The 27,564-nt window shown below is 42.9% G+C and overlaps 1 protein-coding gene across 2 annotated transcripts in view; it reads right to left on the bottom strand.

Annotated features, from left to right (window-relative positions):
• Nucleotides 1-27,564, bottom strand: part of GRM3 (glutamate metabotropic receptor 3) — a 168,162-nt gene that overhangs the window by 67,198 nt on the left and 73,400 nt on the right. For both annotated transcript variants that reach the window (XM_040964732.1, XM_040964733.1), the window contains one exon: nt 3,463-4,080. In XM_040964732.1, the coding sequence (XP_040820666.1) occupies nt 3,463-3,924 (462 nt within the window). In that variant the 5' untranslated portion in view covers nt 3,925-4,080. Of the gene's footprint in view, nt 1-3,462; nt 4,081-27,564 lie in introns of those variants that run through there.

Below are 27,564 nucleotides of genomic sequence, written 5' to 3'. Positions count from 1 at the left end.
CACGACTTAACCCAGCAAGTCATTAAGTACGTTTCCCCTCTCATGCGGTTTTAATGACCCACAAACTCAGGCTGTCTTATGAACTAACACAGCAGGTACGAGCTCTGCTGACTTCCAGGATCCCTCTCCCATTAGGAGGACTGTAAGGGAAGGAGAGGAAGCTGGGAGAATACCTCCCTTTCCCAGCACCCCAAAAACTGGGCTAAGAAAGAAGGTCCAGAAAGGACTTCTAGTGTCTAAAATTGACCCAACCACAGAAAGAAAGAGACTGAAGCATGCTTGTTCCCAAAGGTTCTCTCTACACAGAATTTTGACACTCAAAGTTCTGGGCTCTGGTTTGGGACCTGTTAGGGCTGGATGGTAGGGATGTTGAAATTATGGAATGGATTTGCACTCATTTATGTCTTCAGAGGCTAAAGGTCAATTTTTGCCTGCGCTGTTCAGGTAAAAATCCTTCTCAGTGCCTACGTGGGATGTCCAGACCAGTGAAGAAGGCATAGCATTGTCACCTGGGAACGTGGTCAGGGTCAGTCACTGGAGGACTAGCAGGGGAGTTTGAGATTTATAGAAACATTTCTCTTGCTGTTGAGCACAAGTACCTTCATTGCACCATTAGGGATTCCTTGCTTGGGATGGCCATTGGCTGTGTGGTTTAGAATTCTTCAGTGTTTCAAAGGGAGAAGATACTTTCGTTCTTAGCTGTATATAAGCCTCCTAATGTGCATAGTCCAAAGCAACAGCCTCCTCGGGTCATTTCCTTGAAAGGACACACAGAGGTCGACATAGACCAGTTGTTTCAACTCCTGGCTTTGCTTTGGCCTGGACCAGTGTGTGGTCTTCTCCAAGCTGAGCAGCCAGGAAACCACAGGAGAGGAAGCGGAACTACACACTCTGCACTCTCTCTCCAGCCCACCCTGCTACTTCTGTGAAGGCCTTTGTCCCCCTGCATGTGGACATCTGCCCCAGCAGTGACCGGCTCCACACAGCCTGAAGCCCTCTCACCTTGTGGTCCTGTTAGCTACCCTCCAGTACAACTTCTGTCCTATCAGTGACCCACAAAACCTTTTGGATGCGATTTCTTCCTTTGTGAGCTGCGTGAATGTGTTTTGTATTACACTGGCTATTCTTTGACAGAGTCTCACACCCACTGCCAGGTTTCCAGTGCTGTGAGGGGGAGGCTGTGTCGACGAGGCCTGTGTTCTCTCCCATGCTTTCCCAGCACAGAGCGCACAGTGGGAGTTGAGTGCAGCTGAACGTGCCGAGTGTACGTTTGCGATGAGCAGTTGACATTGTGGGACTGCCGGGTCCCTGGGCTGACCTTAGAGTGCCTTTACGTGGGCTCTTCCACTGAGTTTTCCTCTGATTTTAGGGCCATGACAGTTCTCATTAGTTAAGTGTGTTAATTCTTTGGTATGGCTCTGGGGGGGGGGGTTCCTACGTTTTTTTCCCTCAACAACTTTTTGAGGTAAATGTCATTTTTCTTCATTTTATAGCCATACCGGGAAAGGGTGGAGTTGGAATTTAAAGCCAGGTCTTTCTGACGCTGAAACACGTGCTGTTCCCATTAGGTCGCATGATAATTTTGATTGATTGATTTACACTGTGGAGGCATAAATCATATCAGCATTTATGACAATATGGTAGTACTGAGCAGATAATTGAAATAAGAAGTCAAAGTCTTTGGATGAGTGAGAATCGACTCCAGTCTGAAAGCAAGTACCAGGTCAGAGTTGCTTACCTTTGTTTTGGGGGATTTAACAAGTCTGACATCTGTGGAGTACATGGATAAAGGATAAAGACATTTAAATCTATGTATGTTACATAATATATAGTATAGTCATGTGGTTTTATGTATCTGCAAATTATGGGGTATTAACGACTTTGGACACGTCATATTTACACATCTGCTGTGCAGTACCATTTACTCCTACACAGGGAGAAAATAAGGTCAGAAAAATCACGTGTGGAATTACACAGTAGAGGTAGTATTGGTGTAATACAAGTACTGCTGAAACAAATAACATGCATCTGGTGGAATTCCTAGTGAAGTATTCAGATAGTAGATACCTATATTAAGTTCTGTCTCCTAAAATAGCGAACTCCGCCACTCGTAATTCAAGTATAGAATTAGTGTTCAAAGTTAACATGGTGTGCATTGAGATTGGCGAATATTTCCTATCTAATGAAGTCAAAGGTGTTTATGAAAAACCAATTATCCTAATTACTCATAGTATGACTCTGTGCTCTGAAGAAGGAAAGAAATCTGAAGTAGCTCATTTACAACAGCACAAAATTATACATAGAATTTTAAGTGCCACCAATGTGGGATGTAGAAATAAGGCTACTCCAATGCAGACAGAGCCCATTTAAGTGGCTTGTGAAGACAATATGGGGTCACATGGCTCCCTCTCCTCCTTGGGGCTTTCAGTGTAATAATTTGGCAGAAGGCCAAGTGTCTGACTCTTTGACTCATGCACTTTTATTTCTAAGACATTAGTGCTCTCAATAGGAAAGTAAACGTATTTATCTTCAGGGAACAGATTGGAATCACAGTGGGCAGCTAAAAGAATGCAGAGGAAAGACAAGCCTGAGCTCTGGGTTTTGGGGGCTTTGTGACAGTGGGGAAACAAGGAGGCTGAGCTTGGTGGCATGTTTCCCAGGCCTTTTCTGTCCCCCAAAGTCCATGACACTGTACAGGTGATGGGAGCTGATTAGCGGCATTTTATCTGGCTTATGGTATATGCTGAATTAATCCCTTTTTCAGGGGGAAGCAGTGATCTGGTTTCTGTGCATGCAGTTTTAGCTTTATGTTTTGAGAAGGTGTTCTATACTTATTTCTGAGTTCAGTGAGGATTAAGCATAGGGATATTATACTTTCTTGTGCTTTACTGGACCATTGACTTCTAGGTAATCACTTCATTGTTTTTGCACACTCCTGAGTGCATCCCTCGCAGTGCTTCTGTGGTAGGCAGGGCACAGTTCCACTCCTTGCCTCTGGAATGAGCTGTGCCGGTTGTTTTAATCCATGGGATGGTGATAGATGTGAGACAAAAAGAACTTTGAAAGAAGTGTGTGCAGTTGAGCGTGTGTCCTCTGGCACCCCTGCCATTCTGAAATGAACACACCTATGTTAGCTCGTTTTTCCCACGAGGGATAAAAGGAAGAGCACAGACACCCTTAGGCAAGTCCAGCTGATCTTGTAAACTTGCTTCACACCAGCAGTTTTTATAGCAGCCTGTTATGTGGGAATAGCTACATAATGTACCTCTACACACTTTTCATTGGCAAATAGGTGTACTCTCTGAAAACCTACATATTCACAGAGATCAATCACTATTACTAGCCTCACCCATCGATGACTTTAAGGTAATCTCCTCTGCCTCCTCTACCTGCTGCTCCCCTTCAGAGAAACCCGTAAAAACACAGAGATAGCCATTTGGCAGTTGCATGGGGCAGTCTTACCTGTATGGAGACACTGCTGTAGGAGCCACCGATGACTCCAGCAATGAGCAGTGGGATGTTTTCTTGAATGGCGTAGGATCCATCAGGACACATATACTCAGCCTCATCCACTTTAGTCAAGGATGCCCTGACAAACTCCAGTGACTGCTCGAGGGCATAGGTGTCCCTTGAGCAAGTATCCAAAATGTGAACACCCAGCTTCACCCCTGGGAGCAAGTAGTTGTCTTTGTTGATCTCATCGATGGCAAACAACATAGCTTCCAGGCGTTGGATTCCTCGGTCCTCGTTGATGCGCCCACATTCTTCAGTCCCGGTGCCTTTCTCATTAATAGGAAACAGTCCCCCCAAAACAAGGTCACCTTCTATTTTAATCTCCCTCCTCATAAAGTTATGGTCCCCTAAGGAGAGCAACAATCCCTTTGAGAGGAAAGCTAAGGTCAGAACTTGGAGTCTTGTCAACATCTTCGTGAGTCCTTGTGACTCTCTGGGAGGTACAGCGGATGGCACCAACGTTGCCCACTAGTCCTCTCTCATTTCCACACTGAGCCTTTGGCCGCCAGTCCTTCAAACAAAAGGGGATGGGTGGGGGACAGACTAACCAAGTCTGTCACCAAGTTCCTAAAGAGACAAAATCAATATGAGCTACAATGTAAAGAATGCGATATCATTAGCATCAATGGTCTTTGATAAGACATGGGATGGTTTAATGACCCGAATGACCATTTCCCAATACACACTGCCCTCCTGCACTAGGCACTTGCCCGTTCTCTCTCCCAGTCCTTCAAGCATGCTGTGGTATTCCCTTAGTGTGCCCATCTCCCAGAAATGGGCATAGAGGTTGTAAGAGCTGAAGTGCCCTGAGAAGTGTACTTACAATGGAGGCAAAGTTCAAACCAGTGCACAGTCTACTACTGTGCACTCTGAGTCATTGCCTTTGTTTTTGTTGTATAGGCCCCCGGATCAGAAGCCTGTGTTCACTCTCCTACAGCTGTGTTTGTATGTACCCTCTTCCTTTCTATTTGAACACAAGGGACAGTGAACTCTGCCACCACTCTGGCTTCCTGTCCCCACAAACCCCGTCCTTCCCTTCATACCTGAATTCTCTCAGACAAGTGTCCCTGGCCTTGCCCTGCTACAGTTCGGATTCTGCCTCCACTGCTGTGACAAAAAAAAATTCTGGAAAAAGATGCTTCCTGTCTTATAATTTCTGAATCCACTCTTTGTTTTACCTGACTCTGAAATTTTGGCTTTTCTCTATCTATTTTAACTTGCTGCAGTTTAGTTTTTACACTTTCTTTCTGACTACATCTCAGATTCCTTTGTGGAACACCTGCCCTTGTTACCTCTGTGGGTAGATCTCTATCCTGACTTTCTAGCCAGAAATCTACAATGCAGAACCCTCCTTGTGACCCTCCAGTAACTGGCACGAAGGCCGCCTTGTCAGCTGTTCTCAACAGCACTACCTCGCTCAGATCCACAGTGCCGGGCTCTTGGATTCTGTAGCAGGACCCTAGCATTTGCTGCCTGGAGCTGCTCACAGCTCCCCAAAGCACCTTGTCATGAACTTGGAAACGCTGCTTCTTTCTCATGTACAAGTTTTAAAACTTTGTGTGTGTGTGTGATCTGTACAACCACCTGCTGGTGTCTGCCACCTTTAGCCCCGGTGATGCTCGCATGACCCTCACATTCCAAGGAATACAGTGAATCCCAGTGCTGGAGTTTGCACGGGAGGTGGTAGCACAGGGCAGGTCTGTAAGTCAAATCTTGTTTCACGTTATAGGCTGCAGCATATTCATCCAGTGGGGGAATGTGGCAAAACCCTGCAGTGAGGATGCTTTTTTTTTAAAGTAGGTTGAGACATTCCCAGCAAGCTTCTCCCAGTCTTGGCATGGCCCGAGCAGTCCAGTGTCTGCACACGTGGACCTACTGTTGTGTTCTTCAACACTGCTTCCTAGCACAGACATTTGGGCTGCACACTCTGTTCACCTACCTCCCCCTCCCTTAGATGAAGTGAGTTTGTTGTTGTCAGAGGTGGGAGAAGACATGAATATGGGGGCTCCTGGAGCATTCTTGCTCTTGACAGGACAGCTACGTGCCCTTGTGTTAGCTGTGTGCTCTACAACTTATACGTGATAGTACGTGGATAAGTTTCACAGGGAGGCCTCTGACTGCTGCTCTCAGGCTCAGAATGTCAGCCACTCTCTGATAAACAAACAAATGTTCACAATCGGAAGGGTGTCCCAATGCAAGAGTCACCATGAAACATAATCTTAATTCCTGCTCAGCAGGGCCTGTCTCCTGTCACTCCATATTGTCTCCTGCTTGCAGGTTATGAATTGATTTCTTAATACAATTCCTTAGTGCTCCCTGATATTTTCACTGACTACCTGTCAGGTCTCCACTCGCCATACCCAAGAGCCAAGAGCCTCATCTTGCATCTGCCTCCCACATAAACTCCAGACTGTACAGGCCCTAGAGTGGGTGCCCAGCGTGTTAATGACTCCTCATTTTGACTTATGCTCTCCCCTTTGTGGGGAATGTCCTTTGAACTCATTTCTCTGGGAAACACTTTCTTATTATTGTCATTTTAAAACTCAACAGTTTCTACCAGGAACATCCAAATATCCTTTTCTACTTCCCTGGCCCAGTTAAGCATTTACTTCCTGCTTTATATTCTTGCTAGAGCTTGCTTAAGAAAGATTCGCTATTGCTATTATAAGTCCTGTTTGTCTCCTTGTGTGCTCATTGGGAATAAATGAAATAGCACAGCATTAGGACTTTTAAGATACCACGGAAAAAAAAAATCTCAACAACAAAAATATATCAAGAGACGAGCTAGTGTTTGTTTGAACATTTTTGACATTTCTCCCTTCTCATGTTCACAGTGCCCTTTAAAGCCGAGCTTTCCATGTGCTTTCAGTTCTTCTCACAGGGAGCAAGTGATGGATTGTCTTCCTGTGCGCGCACACACACACACTCTCACACACACACAAACACACACAGGGCTGGATTTGGTTTTGTTTATTTGTTTAGGTGTGAGTCTTGCTGATGATGACAGCAGTCACCCGGGAGCTCACTGCTCTCCCACAGATGTTCTGAGAGAGCTGCAGGACACCAGGAAGTCTAGTAATAATAATAACAACAAATTTTTAAAGTTAATGCTTTAGTTTGACTTCATATCAGTTTATGGCCTCTCTTTGATCTTTAGGTGCAATTCCTTTTGAAGCGACACTTCCACAAAAGGCAAATGGAACTGTAATCATAACCACTATTACACGAAGAGGCAGAATCTGCCCTATCAAATAACTGTTTTTAGTATCTAAAAATAAAGAGGACTAATCAAAAGAAGGCTTAGCCCGTGTCTTTATATAAAAGATAGAGGTACCTATGCATTAAAGTGTGGATACCCAGAGTAAAGAGGACCTTACAGTTTGTAGGAAGCTTAGTTTTCTATTGGCAAAGTGCTGTTAGCCAAGAGGACTTCCCATGAAGCAAAGACCAAACTCTGCTGTCCTGTTACGGAGCAGGACAGTTGCAGAAGAAACACCTTAGACCTGTTGGGGATGTTTCTGTGGAAGCGTTGACCAGGTCAGGTGCCCAGGGGGCAGAATGCTAAGCCCTGACACTGAGGTGATGGGAAAAGTAGGTGTTTATTGCAAGGAGTTGAGCAGTCCTTGCTCAAGTCCTTGGCTGCCCAGGAGGGGTCAGGGATGAAGGTTCTTACAGATTGAAATTGGCACGGAGAAGTGCAAGCTCAGCTGATGTGCAAGTTGCTGGTTGCTAATGATGCACATGACCTTCCTTTTTTGTTGGACAGCAATGTCATGCTTGCTAGGGAATCTGTGATGGCTGGGCAGGCTCCAGTCAGCCTGGGAGAGGTGGGTACATGCAAGTGGTAGTTACTTTCTCCTGCAGACCTGGGATTTCCCTGACTGAATCCAGAAGTCTCCATAGGAAACCTCCATGGAGACTGTTGACCATTGATGTCTTATCTATTGGAAAAGCAAAGCACTGCTTAAGTCTTGTGATTAGAACCTTGTAGGGCCAGCTGTACAACTCTCTCAGTTCAGTGAATTCCTTCGAGAAAGTGTAGGCAAGAATGCCTTGGGTTAAGGGAGAAAGCTGGCAGACTGGATTGTGTTTTTCCATTATGGAAACTCAGACTCAGGATGTCCATAGCTGATAGCAATGTATTATATACTTCCAAGCCGGAAAAGAGAATCTGGATTGTTGTCACCAGTAAGAAATCATACACAGTTGAATCGAGGGATATGCTAGTTATTCTGATTTGATCATTATGCAATGATTGCATGTACTGAAACATCATATTGTATCTTTTGCACATGCATATTTATTAAGTATCAAGTATAAATAGAAACAAATTTTAAAATATGGTTTATGTCTGCCTGTTTTATGATTAGAGGCTGCTTTGTCTTTGTATCTAGTGTCTACAATTCAGATTATGTTCAAGAAATATATCTCCAACGAATATAAAGGTCCATGATGATTATGTTTGTAAATGGTCCTTCCTCATTACTTTGTGGCATGGAAAATGGAAATTGAAGAAGAGAAGTGAGCTTTCTTTTAATTACCAGGTGACAAGTTGAAATATAAGAATCAATTTGTTTAGTTCAAGTATCTTCAATCAGAAAATCCAAAATCAGATTTGCTACATAATTCAAAACTTTTTTTTTAAAGATTTATTTTTATTATTCATTTATTGGAAAGGCGGATATACAGAGAGGAGAGACAGAGAGGAAGATCTTCCGTCCGATGAGTCACTCCCCAAGTGAGCGCAACGGCCGATGCTATGCCGATCCAAAGCCAGGAGCCTCTTCCGGGTCTCCCACGCGGGTGCAGGTTCCCAAGGCTTTGGGCTGTCCTCGACTGCTTTCCCGGGCCACAGGCAGGGAGCTGGATGGGAAGCGGGGCTGCCGGGATAGAACCGGCGCCCACATGGGATCCTGGGCGTGCAAGGCGAGGACCTTAACCACTGCGCCACCGCACCGGGCCCAATTCAAAACTTTTTGAGCACCAACACAGAGCCACAGATCGACAGCTTTTGAGCAGCAACAGAGAGCCATAGGTTGGCAGCTCCACACTTGACCTTTTATAAAGGACGGAAGTCAAAATGCAGGCACATTATACTGTACAAAACTCCTTCAGAATGTGTTGCTAAGGTTTATAAGAAGTATCACGGATTTCATGATCACGGGATTTCATGATGAGGGTTGGGTACCATGCCTAGTAACTCATGAATTGAAGAATAGTTTAATAAAAAAAAAATTTATAAAACCCACTCCATCAAATCTGAAACACTTTTGGTCTCACAAGACAAGGGTGACAAACCAGTGTATCTGTAAGAGAATAATGAAGTCATCCTGTTTGGAAATGATAACAGACATGGGTGAGTATAAAGCCAAGATACATGTGGCCATGAACTGAACTGTCATCACTTAGCTTTTCATCAGGAGAATACTAAATAAGGGTTGTCCATATGTTTCAAAAGATTGGTAGGTACATTCACTCATCAAATATTGTGTGCCAAGCCATGAGCTGAATATTTATATTAATTTTAAATAAATAAATGTTAATTCTGCTCTCAGCTTTGTAAATAGTTAGACATTTTTATAGAGGGAGTGATGGAAAAGTGCCTGCCTCTATCTCTTGCATCCACGATCTCCATCATTTGTGAAAATCCAGAAAATATACATACCATGAGTCTCCTTTAGCATGAGAATTATTACTGAGTTTGTTTTTTTTTTAAGATTTATTTATTTTTATTGGAAAGGCAGATATACAGAGAGGAGGAGAGACAGAGAGGAAGATCTCCTGTCTGATGATTCACTCTACAAGCGGCCACAGTGGCTGGAGCTGAGCAAATTCGAAGCCAGGAGCCAGGAGCTTCTTCTGGGTCTCCCACGTGGGTGCAGGGTCCCAAGGCTTTGGGCCATCTTTGACTGTTTTCCCAGGCCACAAGCAGGGAGCTGAATAGGAAGTAGGGCTGTTGGTATTAGGACTGGCGCCCATATGGGATCCCAGTGCATGCAAGGCAAAGACTTTAACCACTATGCTGTTGCACTGGGCCCTGTTACTGAGTTATTGAATGCTTGACCTAAAAAAAATCTAGTCACATTATATCTATATATATTTTTTCATGAATTTAAGTTAGATAAAAATTTAATTGATAGCAATATCTTCTAAAATTTTTTAAAGACCATTGACAGGATAACATTTTAAATTGGTTTAAAAAATTATAAGTAAATTGATACTCAATTAGAGTAATATTTAAATACACTATCTTGATATTTTCTTATTTACTGTTTCATTAGAGCAGAATTTATAATGATTAAAACTGTAGGGCCATGCATAATTTAGGTATAGTTGGAACTATTTAAAATGAAGCCTTAAGAAAGCAAAAAAGAAGAGGAAATTAAAGTTTAACATGGAAAAAGAGACAAACATGTTTAATTCAGTACAACAGTTTATCTCTGTGTGACAGCTTATCGGATTGTGGGAAAGGGCACCAACAGCTTCTTTTCAGGTTCCTTTCATTGTAAGTCAGCCAAGAACACATTCTCCAGATAAACAGGCTCCCTCCTGCAGACACATTGACATGCGGCTGGAGGGCCGCTGCCCCACCGTCCAAGTTCTCCATTCAGGGAGGAGGAGTGACGTGACAACTCTAAACAAGACTGTGTAGTCCTCTCCATGGCAGCCTTCACCATGTTTTATTAATCCATGCATTAATACAATCTCTGAGGCTGCTGTGAATGTAGCATATAAAATAGAGGGCAGGAAGCGTCTCTATATTCCGCGTATGCTAATACATGTTTGCCTTCTTCTCTTGGCTTTGTCCAGGGACTTGGTGTCGGAAATGAAATCTGCTTTGACTCAATAAATGAGTAGTGAATCAAGAGGGGAAGAGAGGGTCTAACTGGGACATGCAGTGCCCGAAACCATGGTCCTTCCTTCCCGGAAATTCACTCTGAAGTCGCTGGTGGGCTTCCGAGTTTGCTCAAAGTCTGAACACCGAGCTGGGCAGAAGCCAAGTTCGAGTTGTCACTTGATGTGCAGTTTGGCTGTGACTCTGATGTTTTTCAGCTGTCAGAATTACAGGCAACAAAGGGCTTGTCCTTGACTGCGAGGCTTTTCAACTCGGTACATGGAAGCTGCAGCCATATGTGAATTTTGAGTAGTAGAGAATGTTCTTGCCTGTTTGCCATGCTTTTACTCTCATTACAGAAAAGGAGTGCATATTACCCAAAGCCTTTCAGAAGCTTCTGTGAGCAATTGCCTGTCTGAAACTTAGTCATTTCAGCAGGTCTAGCTACGAGGTCTGCTCCTTGTAGCCTTCTGTCTTGCTCCAGTTGTAAGATGTCCTTCCATCTGTTGAATTCTCCTATTCTGATATTTGTCACAAGGAACAAATTTTGTTCTGTATTTTATTTGTGTGTTTGAAAATTAATTTATTTGCATAGTTTTTAAATTGAAAATTGCTCTTTCTTCCCCATTAGACTCTAACTTACTCAATGTATATTAAGAGCAATGCTTTAAAAATTGTATTTTCCACAGTGTCTTGAAGTTATCACATGTTAGTTAAATTATAAAATTCTAACAGCATGTAAGTTTTTTGAGAAAATGAAAATTAATTTGGAAATTTCATTTGGAACACACAAGCCACTAATAAGCCCTGCCATATAAGCAATGAGGTTGTACTAGGTCAAGATTCATCTTAGACAAAAATGATCCAGATAGCTCTGATCTGATTTTTTGTTATTGTTGTCTGTTGTTTTTAAAAATTATACTAATTTTCATTATAAAGTCAGATATTCGGAGAGGAGGAGAGACAGAAAAAGATCTTCCAACCAATGATTTACTCCCTTAGCAGCTGCAATGGCTGGAGCTGAGCCGATCCCAAGCCAGGAGCCTGGAGCCTCTTCCAGGTCTCCCATGCGGGTGCAGGGTTCCAAGGCTTTGGGCCGTCCTCGATTGCTTTCCCAGGCCACAAGCGGGGAGCTGGGTGGGAAGCAGGGCTGCCGGGATTAGAACCAGCGCCCATATGGGATCCTGGTTTATGCAAGGTGAGAACTTTCGCTGATAGGCTACTGTGCCAGGCCCTGGTTTTTGTTTTTGTTTATTAAGATTTATTTATTTTTCTGGAAAGGCAGAGTTACAAAGAGAGAGGGAGAGATGGAGAGAGAGATTCTTCATCTGCTGGTTCACCCTGCAAAGCACCAGCATAGCAGGAGCTAAGCTGATTCAAATCCAGGAGCCAGGAACCCCCCTCGCGGGGTACAGGGGCAGAAGTCTCGGGCTGTCTGCCAGTTCTTTCTTAGGCACCAGCAGGGAGTTAGATTGGAATCAGAGTAGCCAGAGGATTAGCTCATTTCACCACCAAACTGGCCCCTGATCTAAATTCTTGTAGTTGAATTATTGTTTGAATTTTATGAGAAGAAAAGTATAAATTAAATGTGGAGAGCATTTGGAGAAGCTAGAAACAAATACATGTTGTTCTGAGAGAGTTTAGGAGTGGAAAACAGAATATAAATTATAGGTTATATTCTTCAAACACATGAGGGATGAGGCAGAATGCTAGGAGCCAGCACTTAGTAAGATGATTGGAAGTTGGAGAGAAGAGTTTTACTTTCTTCGTAATCTCTTGAGTTCAAGGGTATTTAAATCCCACGATACACATACAATTTCAGATAATGAAAAGTAGTGAGGATTAATTGATGAGCACCTTTCTTAGGCTTCTGCTCCATGAAGCCCAATGGTCCTGTTGATGGACGGAAGAGGGAGACATGATCTGAATGGATAGGGGATTGGGTAGGTAGGACACTAGAGTAGACTGCCCAAAGGAGAAAGGCCCACTTCAATATTTGGCTTTAGACCCCACCCCCCAAAATCACCTTTCTTTTTTTATTTTAGATTAAAATGTTTTTAGGAAATAGGCAAATAGACCTACAATTGTGCTAAACTTGGTTCTAGCAGTAATTGCTAGTAATTATAATTAATAGGATTTACTTGGGTCGTTCAAATAGACTTTATGAGAGATTTATTAACTTTCCTTCAAAGGAAGTCTTTATTTTTCTTAACACCAGAATGTGCTGTTGTATCTTTCAGTGTGTGTGTGTGTGTGTGTGTGTGTGTGTGTGTGTGTGAGCGTGTGTAGATGTGTATGTGTATGTTTGTGTATGTGTGTGTGTATGCTGCTGGTTCACCTTGCAGTTCCCTAACGTTATTACAAAGCATCTGAATTGAAATCTGCAAATTCCCTACTATCCAGCTTGTCATTTTCTTGGGTGCTTCCAAACCTAAATTATATATTTGTCAGTCAAAGTAGAGAACATATAATCTGAATTTGTCGAAAGCTTTCCCTTTGTCTCTGTGCAAAATGGTGAAAGAGTATAAATGGAGGAGCACCATTTATAGGAGAGCATTTTAATTTGTTGACAGTATTATCCACCAAGTGGCTGTTATTAACAATGCCCTGGATAGTCTCTTTGCTTATGTCATTTCAAAGTATTTTGTGCAGTGAATTACCTCTTACAACTTACTGGCGAGGGGGCCCGGCGCGGTGGCGCAAGTGGTTAAAGGTCCTCGCCTTGCACGCCCGGGATCCCATATGGGCGCCGGTTCTAATCCCGGCAGCCCCGCTTCCCTTCCAGCTCCCTGCCTGTGGCCTGGGAAAGCAGTCGAGGACAGCCCAAAGCTTTGGGAACCTGCACCCGCGTGGGAGACCCAGAAGAGGCTCCTGGCTTCGGATCGGCATAGTATCGGCCCGTTGCGCTCACTTGGGGAGTGAATCATCGGACGGAAGATCTTCCTCTCTGTCTCTCCTCTCTGTATATCCGCCTTTCCAATGAAAAAATAATAAAAATAAATCTTTAAAAAAAAAAAAAAAAAACAACTTACTGGCGAGAATTATTTATCTGTGGCTCAGGAGATAGACGGGGAGAGAAAGATGTAAAAATGTTAAGGTGAAGTCACTAATAAAATCTAGAATTAGACTTAAGGAGACTTTAATTTTTACTAAATCAAATCTATAAATGAGGACACAAGGCATACATTAGTGCTACATACATGGTGCATCATGGTATGTAAGTGGTAAGATGTTTGGATCAGCACCATCTGGACATAGTGTCCGGTGAAGTCTTTAGAAGATCCATATCTGGCCTCTGCTTGTGGCCGCATCATAGAAAATAATTAAAAATTGAACAAATAACTATAGGAAGCAAACTATGTTCCTTGTATAAAAATATATTAGGCACATCTTACACCATGCATGAATTTCCTGGTGTTCTGCCAGGGGTACTTTACTACCACGGATTTTCCTTACCTGAGAAAACAAAGACTGAAGCAAAACTCAAGAAAGGTTCAGAGGTCAATTGGATAATGCAGAATGGGAAACTTCAGGTGTTTCTCCAGTTTCAGAAGATGAGAGAGAATAGGAGAAAAAAATCCCTGAGGAAGTAATGCCTGAAAACTTTTCCAAATTTGATGATGGCAAAACCAAGAGTTGCATTAAATCCTGTGCAGGATAAATGCAAATAAAATAATTTGCACACCAAAATGAAGACCGGAGACAATGGAGTTGCTATCAGAAAATATAGGAGAAACATTCCAGGACACTGGGATAGGAGATAACTTCTTGGACAGGACACACAAAGCATGGGCAACAAAAGCCAAACCCAGCACATGGGATTATGTCAAACTCAGAAACTCCTGCAAAGCAAAGGAAATGGTCAACAGAGTAAAGGTATATCCATCAGAAGTGGAAAAAATATTTCTAAGCTATTTATCTTATGGAGGATTAATATTCAGTGTTAGCAAATTAAAAAGCTACAGAAAAGAGACAACCAATCCAATTAAAAGAAGGACAAAGGACCTCAGTAGACTATTCTCAAAACAAGAAATACAAAGGGCCAAGAAACATGAAAAAAGTGCTCAGCATCACTAGCCATAAGCGTAATGCAGATCAAAACCACAGTGTGATATCACCTCACCCTGTTAGAATGACCAAAATCCACAAAGATAGGGATTTCACTTGGTAGGAATGTAAATTACTGCAGCCACTGTGAAAAACAGTGGAGATTTTTTTTAAAAAAGTAAAAATAGACTTGTCGTTTGATCCTTCAGTCCCATTACTGAGTATATAGACACGAATGCATGGGATCCAAAAGATACCTGCACCACCACGTTTGTACTGTTTACCATAGTCAATATGGAACCATCTTCTGTCATCAGACGAGTGGATCAGGGAAAAGTGTGTACATACATGCATGGAATATTACTCTGCTATGAAAACAAAAGGTATTCTGCCATCTGCATTAAAATAGAAATGGCCCAAGTAAGTATGAAGTAACATTGATTAACACAGAGTAACTTGTGATAAAAATCATTAATTAACCATGCACAAGAAGTGGATTGTTTATAACCACTTATATGTGACTGTCAGTGTCCACATATAACCGTTATTGGTACGGTCCATAAACAACGAAGGCCTAATCCTCACAGTACCTACGTTAGGGTCCCAGGACACACGAATTAACCCTACAATGAAAAGTTATTCTCTTACATGGCTGGGAAGCCATGCTTCCAGTGGAAGCATGATGGACTTGGGAAAATTCACTATGATTCTAGAGAGGAGAACAGAGGGGACTAAACTGTTTCAAAAAATAATTAAAAAAAAAAAAGTAGAAGTGGCCCATCATGTTGAATGAAATGGGCCAGAACCAGGATGACAAACACCACATGTTCTTATGTTTGGGAACTAAAACTTTAAAAATAAGAAACAACAACAACAGCAACAACAAAAGCAGAGAAAAAAAAATGTGTGTATCAGTCTTGCTTTAAATATAGCTTTATAAAATTTTGTTTTACACCTTTGTCAAACCAGCAGGTAGGTATGTTCTGCTAGTACAGTTTTAATGATTTGTGAATGAGTGAAATAATCATTTCCACTCAATTATTGTCTACAGCCTTTGCCTATATTCCCTTTAAGCTAGCATCCTTTTTCTTTTTATTTGTTAAACTTCTTATTTGATGTAGCAGTAAGGCTTTCTGCAGTAATGTCATTTTAAAATGTCTTAAAAAGCAGAAGCTAGATAGAGGAGGAAGGAGAGAAAGCAAATTGGTTATTTTTGTATTCCCAGAATTTCATCTGCTTAACTATATTGAATTTATTAAATTTAATTAAAATTTAAGAATTTTTAAAGGTTATGCAGGCAAATCAGAACTGAATTGATAAAACCAAAGATAAGACAGTGAAAATGATATAACACCACAGAAGTGCATGGTAGCAATACTTTGGATGAGTTTGCTAGTAATTAGAAAAAAAATAATAGCCATGATTCAACAGAGTAACCAAAGATCTATGGGTAACAGTCATTCAAGACTCATCATTTTGTGTTTCCAGTCAAACTACTCTTCAAGAATAAAGATGAAATCGAGGTGTCTTTTAGGCAACTGAAACTGAAAGATTTTCACCAGGGGCAGCACGCAGTATTCCAAGTAACAGGAACTAATACTAGATGAAAAATCAAGTCCAGAAGAAAGAATGAAAAGCACCTACATGATGGACATGTGGCTTAGTACAGAAAATGATCTGAGAGGCCAGCAAAGGCACTGGTGCAGCTCGCGTTGCTACAATGCAGTTCTTCCATCTGACAGGTGGTTCCAGCCCACCAACCAGGGCTGCACTTCTCTCCATTCTTGGCATACCTGTCTATTCCTGTTGTATTCCACTTCTGCAGCACAGTGGGGTCTCCAGATTTGAGCCCCAAGTTCTGATTGCTTCGATTTTGATAACTCACAAAATTAGATATCAGAAATTTAAAGTGTCACTTTTAAGCAAAATCCTCATCAGCTGTAACAGAACTAGCTTTACTCTGGACATCTGACTGAAGGCATCCGTTTATAGTTTTTGTTTGTTTGTTTGTTTCTGGAAGATATACCACAATTTTCATTTAGGAATTAACACATATGTTCCTACTGTGTTGTGAATTCATTTCTGGCTTCAGACATGCGTGAATAATCAGATTGTTAAGTGTTTCTATGATGAGCCTATAACTAAATCATTACGAACTAGTCTAATTTAAAAATATATTTTAGAAGCACCAGGAGAAAAGCATTCTCCTTACGTTAGTGTGGACTAGAGGAAGGGGAATAAGCCTGGTCATATGAGTTAAGACTGTAAGTTAACTATTAGTTAACACTATGAGTTAAGAGCCTATTCTTTTTTTTTATATTTATTTTTATTATTTTTTTATTGGAAAGGTGGATATACAGAGAGGAGAGACAGAGAGGAAGATCTTCCGTCCGATGATTCACTCCCCAAGTGAGCGTCACGGCCGATGCTATGCCGATCCAAAGCCAGGAGCCTCTTCTGGGTCTCCCACGCGGGTGCAGGGTCCCAAAGCTTTGGGCTGTCCTCAACTGCTTTCCCAGGCCACAGGCAGGGAGCTGGAAGGGAAGCGGGGCTGCCGGGATTAGAACCGGCGCCCATATGGGATCCTGGGCGTGCAAGGCAAGGACCTTAACCACTTGCGCCACCGCGCCGGACCCAAGAGCCTATTCTTGAAGAACAACAGAAGTACAGAGCTAAAATATGGGGAATATTTGAATTAGTATTATATGTATTGCTTAACTCCACTGAAATTTCTCAGCTATGTGAGACAATAATTTTTTTTTTTCTTAATGGAGTTTTTGCTTTCCCTACTCCTTTCCCATTACCTATGCGAAAATATATTAAATACCTACCATGTTATGGGAATTATGCTCAGTGTTTGCGTAGATTATCTTATTCAGTGCTGCAGTTTTTCTGCCGTATCGTGACATCTTCTTGATCTGCTGCCTGATGCTGACTTGAATCTCAGATGGCCACAGGCCTCACAATAACTGCCACTGTGCTGTCCTGCTTGGGAACTATCTTTCTAAATATGTCTACTCTAATATCAGGCCTTCCCTTACATTCTTATCAGAATCCCCATTTTCTCAAGCCTTTTAGCTCTTACAAATCATCTGATCCACTAAGATGTGAATTTTTAGCACAAAAATGCAGGTCTGTTACTGCGTTTGGAATAGTCAAATTCTAAAAAAGACCAAAATGGTAATTTTTAAAAAATGAATGTTCTTAATCAGTGAAATTTTGAATAATTCTGTGTGCGTGTATTTGCATACTAGAGTCCAGTTATTTCTCTTCAAGTCAGAGCACTTGGAGTCCCCCCACACAAGTAGCAGCTGATCCGTGTGTCTCAGACACAGTGAGATATGAAGTGTAAAGTAGTCCTGACCTCAATGCCAAGGGTTATTTTTGTCGTGTGGAGCTCTTTTGGTCATTTAACTCAACGTAATCATATTTTCTTTGATTCTGCTTTGTGGTAAATTTTGAGGAAAATTATGGGTGTATTGGACCCAATTGTGCATGTATCTTTATGTCTGTGTTTGATGGCACTGCATTGGTATGTTAAAATTGGTCATGATGAGAATATTTTAAACCTGTCCAAATCCTCAGTATCTAGCTGTTTAATGTCTACCAGTAGGGCAGTGGTGATAAGTTTAAAACGTCCTGTTTACTTTCCCTCTTTAGAGAATCAGATAGGAAGAGACTGAGAATACAATGTGGCATTGTGATTTTGATCAATATTTTTCTAAGAAAAAAGTTTACACAACTTATCAGGTGTTTTGATTCAGTAAATTGCAATTAGCATTCCAAAAGGAAATAGCAGAATTAAGAATATGATAGAAAATATAAACACCAATCTATGATGTTCTGTGGAAATTGTGAATATTCTGTTTTTTTTTTTTGGTGAATATACATGTGTGTATGAATGTTCTGTGTTGCAGTATGAAGTGATGTCTTACTGGGTCACAGTTCTAAAAACTTCTTAATGTCCCAGTTTCAGAATGTGGACCCTGAGGTCCAGCACTTGGCCACCTCACTGTGCCTCATGTTGCATATGTGCATAATGACAATAATAGTACTTAACCAGGGGTCGTTTTCAGGAGTAAATGAAATATACAGCACATTAGTTCAGTAATGGTACCATTACTAAAATCGTTCATACTGAGGGCAATTTCCCAACGACCCTGATGAAACTGGTGGGTATTCCGGCGGTCCACATTATCACCATGGTCCAGGGCCACTGTTTTCCAGGTCTAGATAAGTGTAACTGTGGCCTTAGGGTGACAGCCTGCTGCTTTCTGCCTTTCTGCTACCTTACTCGTGTTCAGTGGCTGTTTCGTCTTGAGAAACTGGGAAACAAGGTGGGCTGTCAGAAGGATACAAGGACCGATGTCAACTCCCAAGAGTGCACTGAATTCTGGGTTTTTCAGGGTTTATGGCAAATAGCATAGAATAGCAGAACATGGAACCTGATCCATCTGGTCTGCAAGGTGCTCAAACAACTTGATTTACTTTTTTGTTGCAACTTATTGTCATTCTTGCTGCTTCATCTTGAGCTCCTTCTGTTACTTTGAGCTTTTTTGAAAGGGATTGGGTGCCTCTTTTTCTAAATCAGTCTGGCCTAGGACATGAGCAGACTCTTGAGGCCAAGGGCAGAAATCTTCATAAGGTTCTGCCAGTCAAACTGTGTCTGGCCTACCTTTGTTTATCTCAAGGCATCTGGAGCCTTACCTACAGGGTATGTGAGCCCTCTGTAGCACTTCCATGTTTTTTTTTTTTTAAGTTTGTTTTGGGGGCTGGTACAATGGCATAGTAGGTTAAGCCTCTGACTTGCAGTGAAAGCATCCCTTGTGAGCACAGGTTTGAGTCTCAGCTGCTCTACTTCCAATCCAGGTCCCTGCATATGTGTTTGGGAAAGGAGGAAATGATGGCCCAAGTTGTTGGGCCCCTGCCACCAACGTGGGAGTCTGCAACAAGGCTCTGAACTCCTGGCTTAGGACTCACTATGAACATTGTGACCATTCGGGCAGCAAACCAGTGAGTGAGATGATCTTAGGTTGGGAAGTTTATTTTGGAGAGCTATGATTGTGACATAGTGGATAAAGCTGGCATCTCATGTAACCACCAGTTCAAGTACTGGCTGCTCCACCTCTGATCCTGCTCCCTATTTTTGGTTTGGGAAAAGCAGCAGGAAGTAGTCCAAGTGCTTGGGCCTCTGCCACCCATGGTGGGAGCCAACAAGCACCTCCTGTCTCATACTTTCACCTGCCTAACCCTGACTTGTGGCCACCTAGGAATGGAGCAGTGGATGAAAGATTTTTCTCTCTCAATCTCTGTTTTACATTCTCTGTAACTATGACTTTCAAATAAATATATACCTTTGAAAATTTTATTTTTATTTTCCAGAAAGTATAGACAGACAGGGATAGATGGAGAAAGATGTTTTTCATTTTGCCTAAAAGCCCTCAACAAAGTGCTTCAGGGCCAGGCCAAAGCCAGGCACCCGGCACTCCATTCTGGCCTCCCACATGAAATGACAGTGTGCAAGCCATCACCTGGGCCTCTCGGAGATAATTAGTAGGAAGTCAGATCGGAAGCAGAGTGGGACTCAAGTCAAGCACTGTGCCATGGGATGCAGGCATTCCAGGAACTGGCTTAACCTGACCTGCTCCAAGTGTCAGCCTTTAAATTCCATGGCAACTACAGTGTCTGCACGGACCAGTGTGGGCTGCTTCTGCCCTCTCTTAGTGAATGCATCTCAGGAACAGCTGATCCATACCGTCTTAGCACATGCCTCAGTGCGGGAAGCTCCAACAGAAAGCTGTGGCTTGAGACTTATTTTCAAAGAGCAGAGCTGACACGTCTCTTGTGTAGTACTGAACTTTGAAAGTGCTTCACATTTTACTTGTCCTTCTGAAAGCTTAAAGATAATACAAAGCCCTCATACAACACAGCCCCTAGTTTATCTTTCTTTATAGTACACTCAGCATATCAGCATGATATGAAACTGTGCTGCTCCTGTGTTCCCCAGGTGAAAAAGTACATCGTATCTGCACCTGTCTGTATAAAAGCATAAACCAAGAAAAAATCACCTGTGGTGTTAGGTGTCAGGGTGGATTCTGCTCGTGGGGGAATGGCAGGTGCAAGGAGTCTTGAGCACTGGTGAGGTTTTCGTGGTCTGGATTTTTGTTTCCTGGAGGTAGGTTTCAGTTTGTGATAGTTCACAAAGCCGCACCACTGTGATAGTGTGGTGCATGTTAAGTGTCAGTGAAAACCTTGGAATTAAAAGCAGGCTGAACTGAAAACAAACAAATGGCCTGCACATCAGTGTGTATTTTTAAAATGGGATTTTCAGACAACGCAGGGATGTTGAGGTGAATGTGCAAGTGTGGACTCACGAGGGACATTAACTGCTGAGACTCCCAGATGCCCTGGTGAGAAGCCCTGGTGTCCAGTGAGGCGTCTGTGCTCCCTGTGATTGAGGGCGGGTCCTGCAGAGACCTCCCCCTTACGCAGCTGTGGCTCTCATCATCTGACTTCTGGCTTTATTATGTCTAGATGTTTAAGGAATTCTGTTCATCAAGTTTATTAAAAAAAAGAAAAACTCGCACATCATATCTATCCTGTGCTAGAAACTGGCAAATCATAAGGGGGCAAGGAAGAGCAGAACTGTGGAGTACAGTAGAAATGCGACACATCTGGGCAGGGCCTCCCCTTTGCCGTGATTAGCTGTTTCTGCCCTGCAGGTTGGGATACATGCCCCGTTCAAGTTGGTGGGCAGACTGTCTCAGTGCGGGGCTGAGGATGCTTTCCCGCTGCTGCCATCCTTTGGATTTGACAGTCTGGCCGGTTGTGATGCCTGATGCTGTTTCAGACAGCTAGGAAGCTGATGCCAACAGAGATGAACTCTCCGGCCCAAGATCAGAATGTCAGGAGGGAGCAGCGCTGACACAGCATCCCAGGCATCTGCTTCTGTTATGTTCTTTGATGCTCCACATTTCTGGTTACAGGGGACTCCTGCTTAAAATATTCTCAAATAATGGTAGAACATGTGGGTGTTGATTACCCCACCTGTCCTAATCTTTCTTTGGTTAAAGAAGAGCCTTCCAGGCTTAAGCCCAGTCCTAGTTGTGGCTCACAGTAGCTGAATATTGGATGTTCTTTTCTCTGTTGCTTGTTAGATAGCATCAATCTTTCATTGAATATGGTTTCTGACTGCTGCAGCCAGCACTTCCTTCACCTGGATTTCACACGCTTTCTGCTCTTTACTCCCATCTGTTCGAGATAATCTCCTAAGCTTGTGTCCTTTACCTGTTGTCCCTTGAACAGACTTAAATATCTCCTGTCATTCTAAATTTCACCTCCTCAGCACCGTTGATGATTTAATCCACTCACTGACTTCTTTTTTTGTGGTCCATTTTCTTTTGCTCCTAAGAAATATAAAGATAACTCCTTATGCTTTTCATTTTCATTCTTCATTTGACATGCTTTCCCAAGAGTGGACAGGTGAATTCAGCTTGTTAGCTTTTGCTGGAACTAGCAAAGGCTGCAGCATTGGCTTTGTCCGAGTTACATTATTCTAGGAAGAACTTGCACTTCATGTTTAGTTATAGTCTGCATTACAATGGCATGGTCTTGGCCATAAAATCAATTCTGATACAGATTTCATGGCAGACTCTTCACAAATCAGTGGCAGCTGAATTTGTAAGCTGCAGGTATTCTTTCTTTGAAATAAATACCACATGGCTAGGTGTAAAGCAGCTGTACAGCAACCGTCTGCAGACTAAGTATATAAGTAAGCATTTTCTTTTTTGTTTTATACTTTATGACTTACTACATTTTATTGAGCTCCTATGCAAATCACTCCACACATGCTCATTTACTTTTTCTGAGATTTCTGCTATGAGCAGATGAGTAAAACCAGCTTTGGGATGAGATTACCAGACCTTCCTGGTGCCCAGCAGTTTGCCTTTCCTGTAAAACTGTCCCATTGAGTCAGGCCCTAACATTCTTAGGCCTTTGGGAGTGCTGAGTCTCCTGAGGTTCGACATGCTAGGTACCTTCTGTGGCTTGCTTGTCTTTCTGGTGCTTCTCTTCCTTTCATCATTTTTATGTTGGTTTCACTTAAGCTACTCTAGCATTAAGACCTCAGAAATCTGTCTTGTCTCACACCTGTATGTGTTCCAGTCTAGTTTAAGGAAACATTTTCTTCTAGGCCAACACACGTGGTAATGACCCTATCTAGAGAGGAGAGCTTTGGGCATAAGTTTACTTCCACATCTGGTGCCCATTATTAGCCTTCTCATGAACACCATTTTGGAGCCCCATCCGCTCTCCAGATGCCGCTTTAACTTGTGGCTTCACGTAAGACATTTACACCTTGCTGTTTGCATACATAAGGGTAATAACCTTGGGGAGGTTTGAAAGCCCTGAACTGCAATTCCTGTGCAATTGCAGCCACAGTTATCCCAGTGGAATGGATGCTGAGCTATCCAAGCATCCCTCTCCACAGGCTTCCAGTGACCCACTTCGCGGTGGGAGGGCACCCACTTTCCAGGGCCTGTGAGGGGAACCGGGGGAGGGGGCCCAAAGATGGCTCCCGCTGGATGCCTACAGGAAAACTGAATGCCAAGGAAAAGAAGGTCTTCATTTTAAAAAACATTTGTTTTTTCAGTGAGTAAAAACAACAACAACAACAAAAAAACAAAAAAATACATTGAAGTGGCAAGAATTAGAAAACATACCCTGATTGTTTTGATGGGGAGTAGCACCTTATCATTTCTTTCAAAGAGCACAGAAACACAAAGGATGAGCCCGAGAGTGTCTGGAAATGTTACTGATGGATGGGACCTGGACTTGGTCCATTAGAATGTTTGCAAGCAAGTCTGCATGATCGTTTTGTGGTAATCTAAAGAAACAGTTCAACATCTGTCCTCAGTCACTCTTCTGGAATGCACTATTAGCTGAGGACACTTTGACACAGGATGTCAGGAACAATGACACTGTCTTTGGCCTGGCCAAGTCACAGGAAGAATGTAAGTATTCTTTTGAGGATTTCTAATTGATTTCTTGGCAATCAGTGAACAGGACAGTCGCTGACACCTACAAACTCTGGAAAGCTTGTGGTAGTTTCAGCGTTCCTTGCTCCCCTGGCTCCAGGAGCCCATCTCCCTTTTCTCCTTCTACCAGCACTGAATTTCTGTTCTTGTGTTAGCATTCTGAGCATTTAGATATTAAAAGTGTCAGTAAGAAAGCCTTTAGGAATCCTTCAGTCTGAACCCTGATCCTCTCAAGAGTCAAGAAGTTGCTTTCTTGGAGAAGGGGATAATCCAAACGTATTCCTGTTTTGGGGTCTCGCTTAGAACGTTTTAAGGGTTCCTGCATGTGGTATTTGGGAATATTACATATTGTCCTTGGTTCTTGCATATTCTGTCCTTTGTCAGATACTTGTCACTTGTGTCCAAATGATTTGCAATTTCTGCCCTCGTTTTGTTTCTGTTAGATAGTATTATCCTCTGCAAGGAGACAAGTCATTAAACGCAGAGTCAGCGGTTCTGGTAGGGCTGACAAAGCAGGCCAGGAAGTGTTCTAGCCTTCAGTCACAGGGATGAGAACAGGCAGCCACATGCTGCTGCTCTAAGAACAATGGTGAAAAAGTAAAGGATGAAACAAAAGGAAGCACCAAAATAATGTTCTCTCCATGGGCTGCCTCCTACCAGGTGAGGGAGACAGAATGTCTCCTTGTGACAGACAACTGCTTTTGTCTCCCAAGCATTTGACAAAGAAGTTAACCACAGGGACACAGGAAACACATCAGGAGAGAGCGCCAAAGTACAGAGCGCTGACTGTCCCCTGCATGGACATTAGCTCTGTGCTGTGCTGGTTAGCGGGGTGTGAAATCACAATTAACAGAGCAAGAGTTGGGAAGTGAGCTGAAGCTGCTTCCAATTACAGCCTGCATTAGCTGCTGTTAGAACAACCACGCGGACTCCATGTTTACTGGACTGTGATATGTTCTTGGGGAAATCATTAATAAGCACAGTTGATTATCGTCATGCTGACTGTGTCAGGATTATAGATCTTAACCATTTAGGGTGTTACCGGTGTGGGTTGCAGAAGCAGGAATGGTTGGAGTTGAACTGGCAAATGAAAGCTAATGGTGCCAGGGATCCCTGGGGTCTTTTTTTTTTAAACCTGTTTGTGTACCTCCAGTGAAAATTACACCTGGATTCAGTGTGAGGTAGGCTAGGCTAGAGCTCTTAATGCCAGGTGATGGAGAAGCTGAGGTAACAGAGCCTCCCTCAGGGAGAACTGAGGTCTCGAGTTTTGAAGAAGACTAAAGATGATGATGATCACTTCTGCCTAGACAATGGTCTTTATGTGAAATGAAGTCAGGTCACTGAAATTAAAGCTTTAAAATGTAAAAGACAAAAAATCCCTGTCAATTTTCTCTTAAAATAATGGCTTCGAAATCCTTTTTGACCCCTAAGATATCAGAGGGTCTTTTACTAATCTCTCTGTTTCAGGTTATGCTAATGAAAATAAGGGGGCTGTATTAGAGGGCACATTTGTGCTTTGTTGAGTACACGAAAGTTAGTTAGGCCAATGTGGCAGCTAACTTGTCACCCCATGGCGCAAGGGTTCTCTGCTTACATTTTTCTCAGAATAATTAGATGTGTAATGGGATCATGGACAATTATGTGTGGAAAGGGACTTGTAAAATGCCTCCTCCAGCTCCTTTGGAGGCCTGGAGCAGTGAGTGGAGTAGTATTGTCCACACTGTTAAATCGCTTGATGTCAGAGCTAGGATTAGAACTCAGTGAATGAATTCTAAACCTCTTTAACCTGCAGGCTTGCATTGAAAGGTATTAACTGTGACGCCTGGCATGCCAGAGCATCTGAAGCCGGAGTGGAGCACTGGGCCCTTTCCACTTTTCATCAGGCCAGAGTTGCATGCTGTGGATCAACCTTACTCCTCAAAGAAGCAGGTTCCTAATGATCTGCTTTAACCAGGAGTCATTAAGAATACCACTGGAGCTCTGTCCATTATTTCTTTTGAGTAAGGTCGCGTAAGCTCCATGGAGTCAGCTCTGCTGAATGTTGGCGTGATGAAAGGTACCAGGCTTGGAATTCATCCTGGTTCAGGAGGTGAGACAGAGGTGATGAATGCCATGTTTGGACCCTTATGAGTCATGTGACCTTGAAAAATCTCTGAGGCTTATAGACGAGATCGGGCGCGTTCAGGGTGGTACGGCCGTAGACTCTGAGGCTTATAGAACAAAGAGGCTGAGCTGAATGATCTCCCAGGTGCTTTCTAACCTCTACACCCTTTTTTTTTAAATTCTAAATTTAGTGTGGATGGGTATTTTGTTATTATATCACCCTGTCTGCTGAACCTCACAGCACTCCTTTCTCTTCTCAAATCTGGTATACAAGTCCTACCTGTCTGTCCCTTTGTCCGCCCGGCTGGCTGTGTCGTTGACCCTCTACTGGTCACCTATCTGAATTCATTCCCTGTGTTCAAGGAACACGTCATCAGCCCTGCTGCTCTTTCTCACTGGTTCCCAGTGCCTCCCGTCAAGAACAGAGCACACGCGCGTGCGCACACACACACACGATAGGAAGAAGGATTTCTGAAGAGTTGGCTTCGTTCTAGCCATGGGACTGAACAAATCCATCGAGTTCTGATTCTGCCCTCTGCATCGTGGACTGAAAGTGGCGTTGAGCAGGGCACTTTGTGCCAGACACTCAGGTGGCAGAGGTGGAGGGTTCAGATGAAGTCTTTGTTCTCAGGGAGCTTGTGTGGTCATTAAGAAACATTATCCTCAATTTCTGGAAATGTGGCTCATGTTTTAAAATGTCCTCTTGTCATAAATGACAGAAAAGTTTGGTGCTTATTCATTTTACTCTAATGATGGTATGTTGCATCTCAAATGTTCTGACTCAAAAACTTCTTAGCATGCTAAACTCTTGGTGACCCCACTGCAGGAGAGCACTCCTGTCACACTGTCATTGCAGGCTTTTCCAAGGACGCAGGAGGAGCTAGCGGAAGCCCTGGATCCATGGTGTCTGATGTATCTGAGGAAGATTCTAGTATGTTACTTTCACCTTGCTGAGGTTTTTATGATGCCCCTGTTTCCAGGTTTAGTGAGTAGTGTTCTAAATTTGGTCCTCCATTCTCCAACGTAGGCTGCTGCTAAGATGGGAATGCCTTTTCCTTTATTCTTTGGCCAGTGCCACGTTTACCCAGCAGCAAAGCTGAGAATAATTAGATAAATCACAGCTCCCATTGCCCTCAGGGGCTTTGGGCACATGTGCCAAGTCAGATAGACTTTATCTCGGTCAAGCATTGCCTGCCCCTCTGCAGTGGCCAAATGCCCAGACATTTTGCTGCCATTTAGCAAAGCCAACTGTAGGAGAAAATGACCCACATGCCAGCACTTGAAGAGTCCTGGGATGGAAGGGAAATTTCCAGAAGGTAAAAAATGCAAATGAGAAAGCTTGGCTTTCTTTCTTATCATAAACCAACCACTCACCATCCTGGATCATGTGATGCCAGATCAGTCAAGATAGCTAGATTTTGTTTTGGCTAAGGGGGAACAACATGAGCAGCTAGCTAGGAATCCCAGGGTTGAGTGTGAGGAATAAAGCAAAACCCATTTGTGCTTCAGCTGGCAGACTTCCAGGAGTGCCTTTGCTCGTATCTGTTGTTAGGGGCTTCACATTGTCTGTGTTAATCAGTCTCAACACTTGTTTGAGTCATCATGCTGCGGTTTCTGTGGATCATTTCATATTGCATTCAGCTCCTTATTCAAGCACCAGAGTGTCGACACACTGACTGGCCCACCTTAGGAACTGTTTCTCTGTTTCTTTTATGTTTGAATAAATGTGTATTTAGGGGCAGGCATTGGTCACAGTGGTTATGTTGTTACATGGGCTGCCTGTGTAACATGTCAGAGTGTGTGGTTCAAGACCTGCCTCCTCTACTTCTGATCACCTTCCTGCCAGTGCACCCCTGGGTGGCAGCAGGCGAGGATTCAATTAGTTGGGTACGTGGTAATCTTGATTGAGTTTGGAGAACCTGATTTCTGCGTGGCTCTGCCTTGGCTGTAGCAGGCACTTGTGGAGTGAACTAATGGATGGAGACCTATCTCTATCTGTGTTGATCTCTTTCTCTGTATCTTTTTTTTTTT

Source organism: Ochotona curzoniae, unplaced genomic scaffold (assembly GCF_017591425.1).
Source record: "Ochotona curzoniae isolate NIBS_2020 unplaced genomic scaffold, NIBS_Ocur_1.0 scaffold_3835, whole genome shotgun sequence".
Taxonomy (NCBI): Eukaryota; Metazoa; Chordata; class Mammalia; order Lagomorpha; family Ochotonidae; genus Ochotona; species Ochotona curzoniae.
Note: the sequence above shows the minus strand (reverse complement) of the source record. Positions and strands in the feature narration are given on the sequence as shown.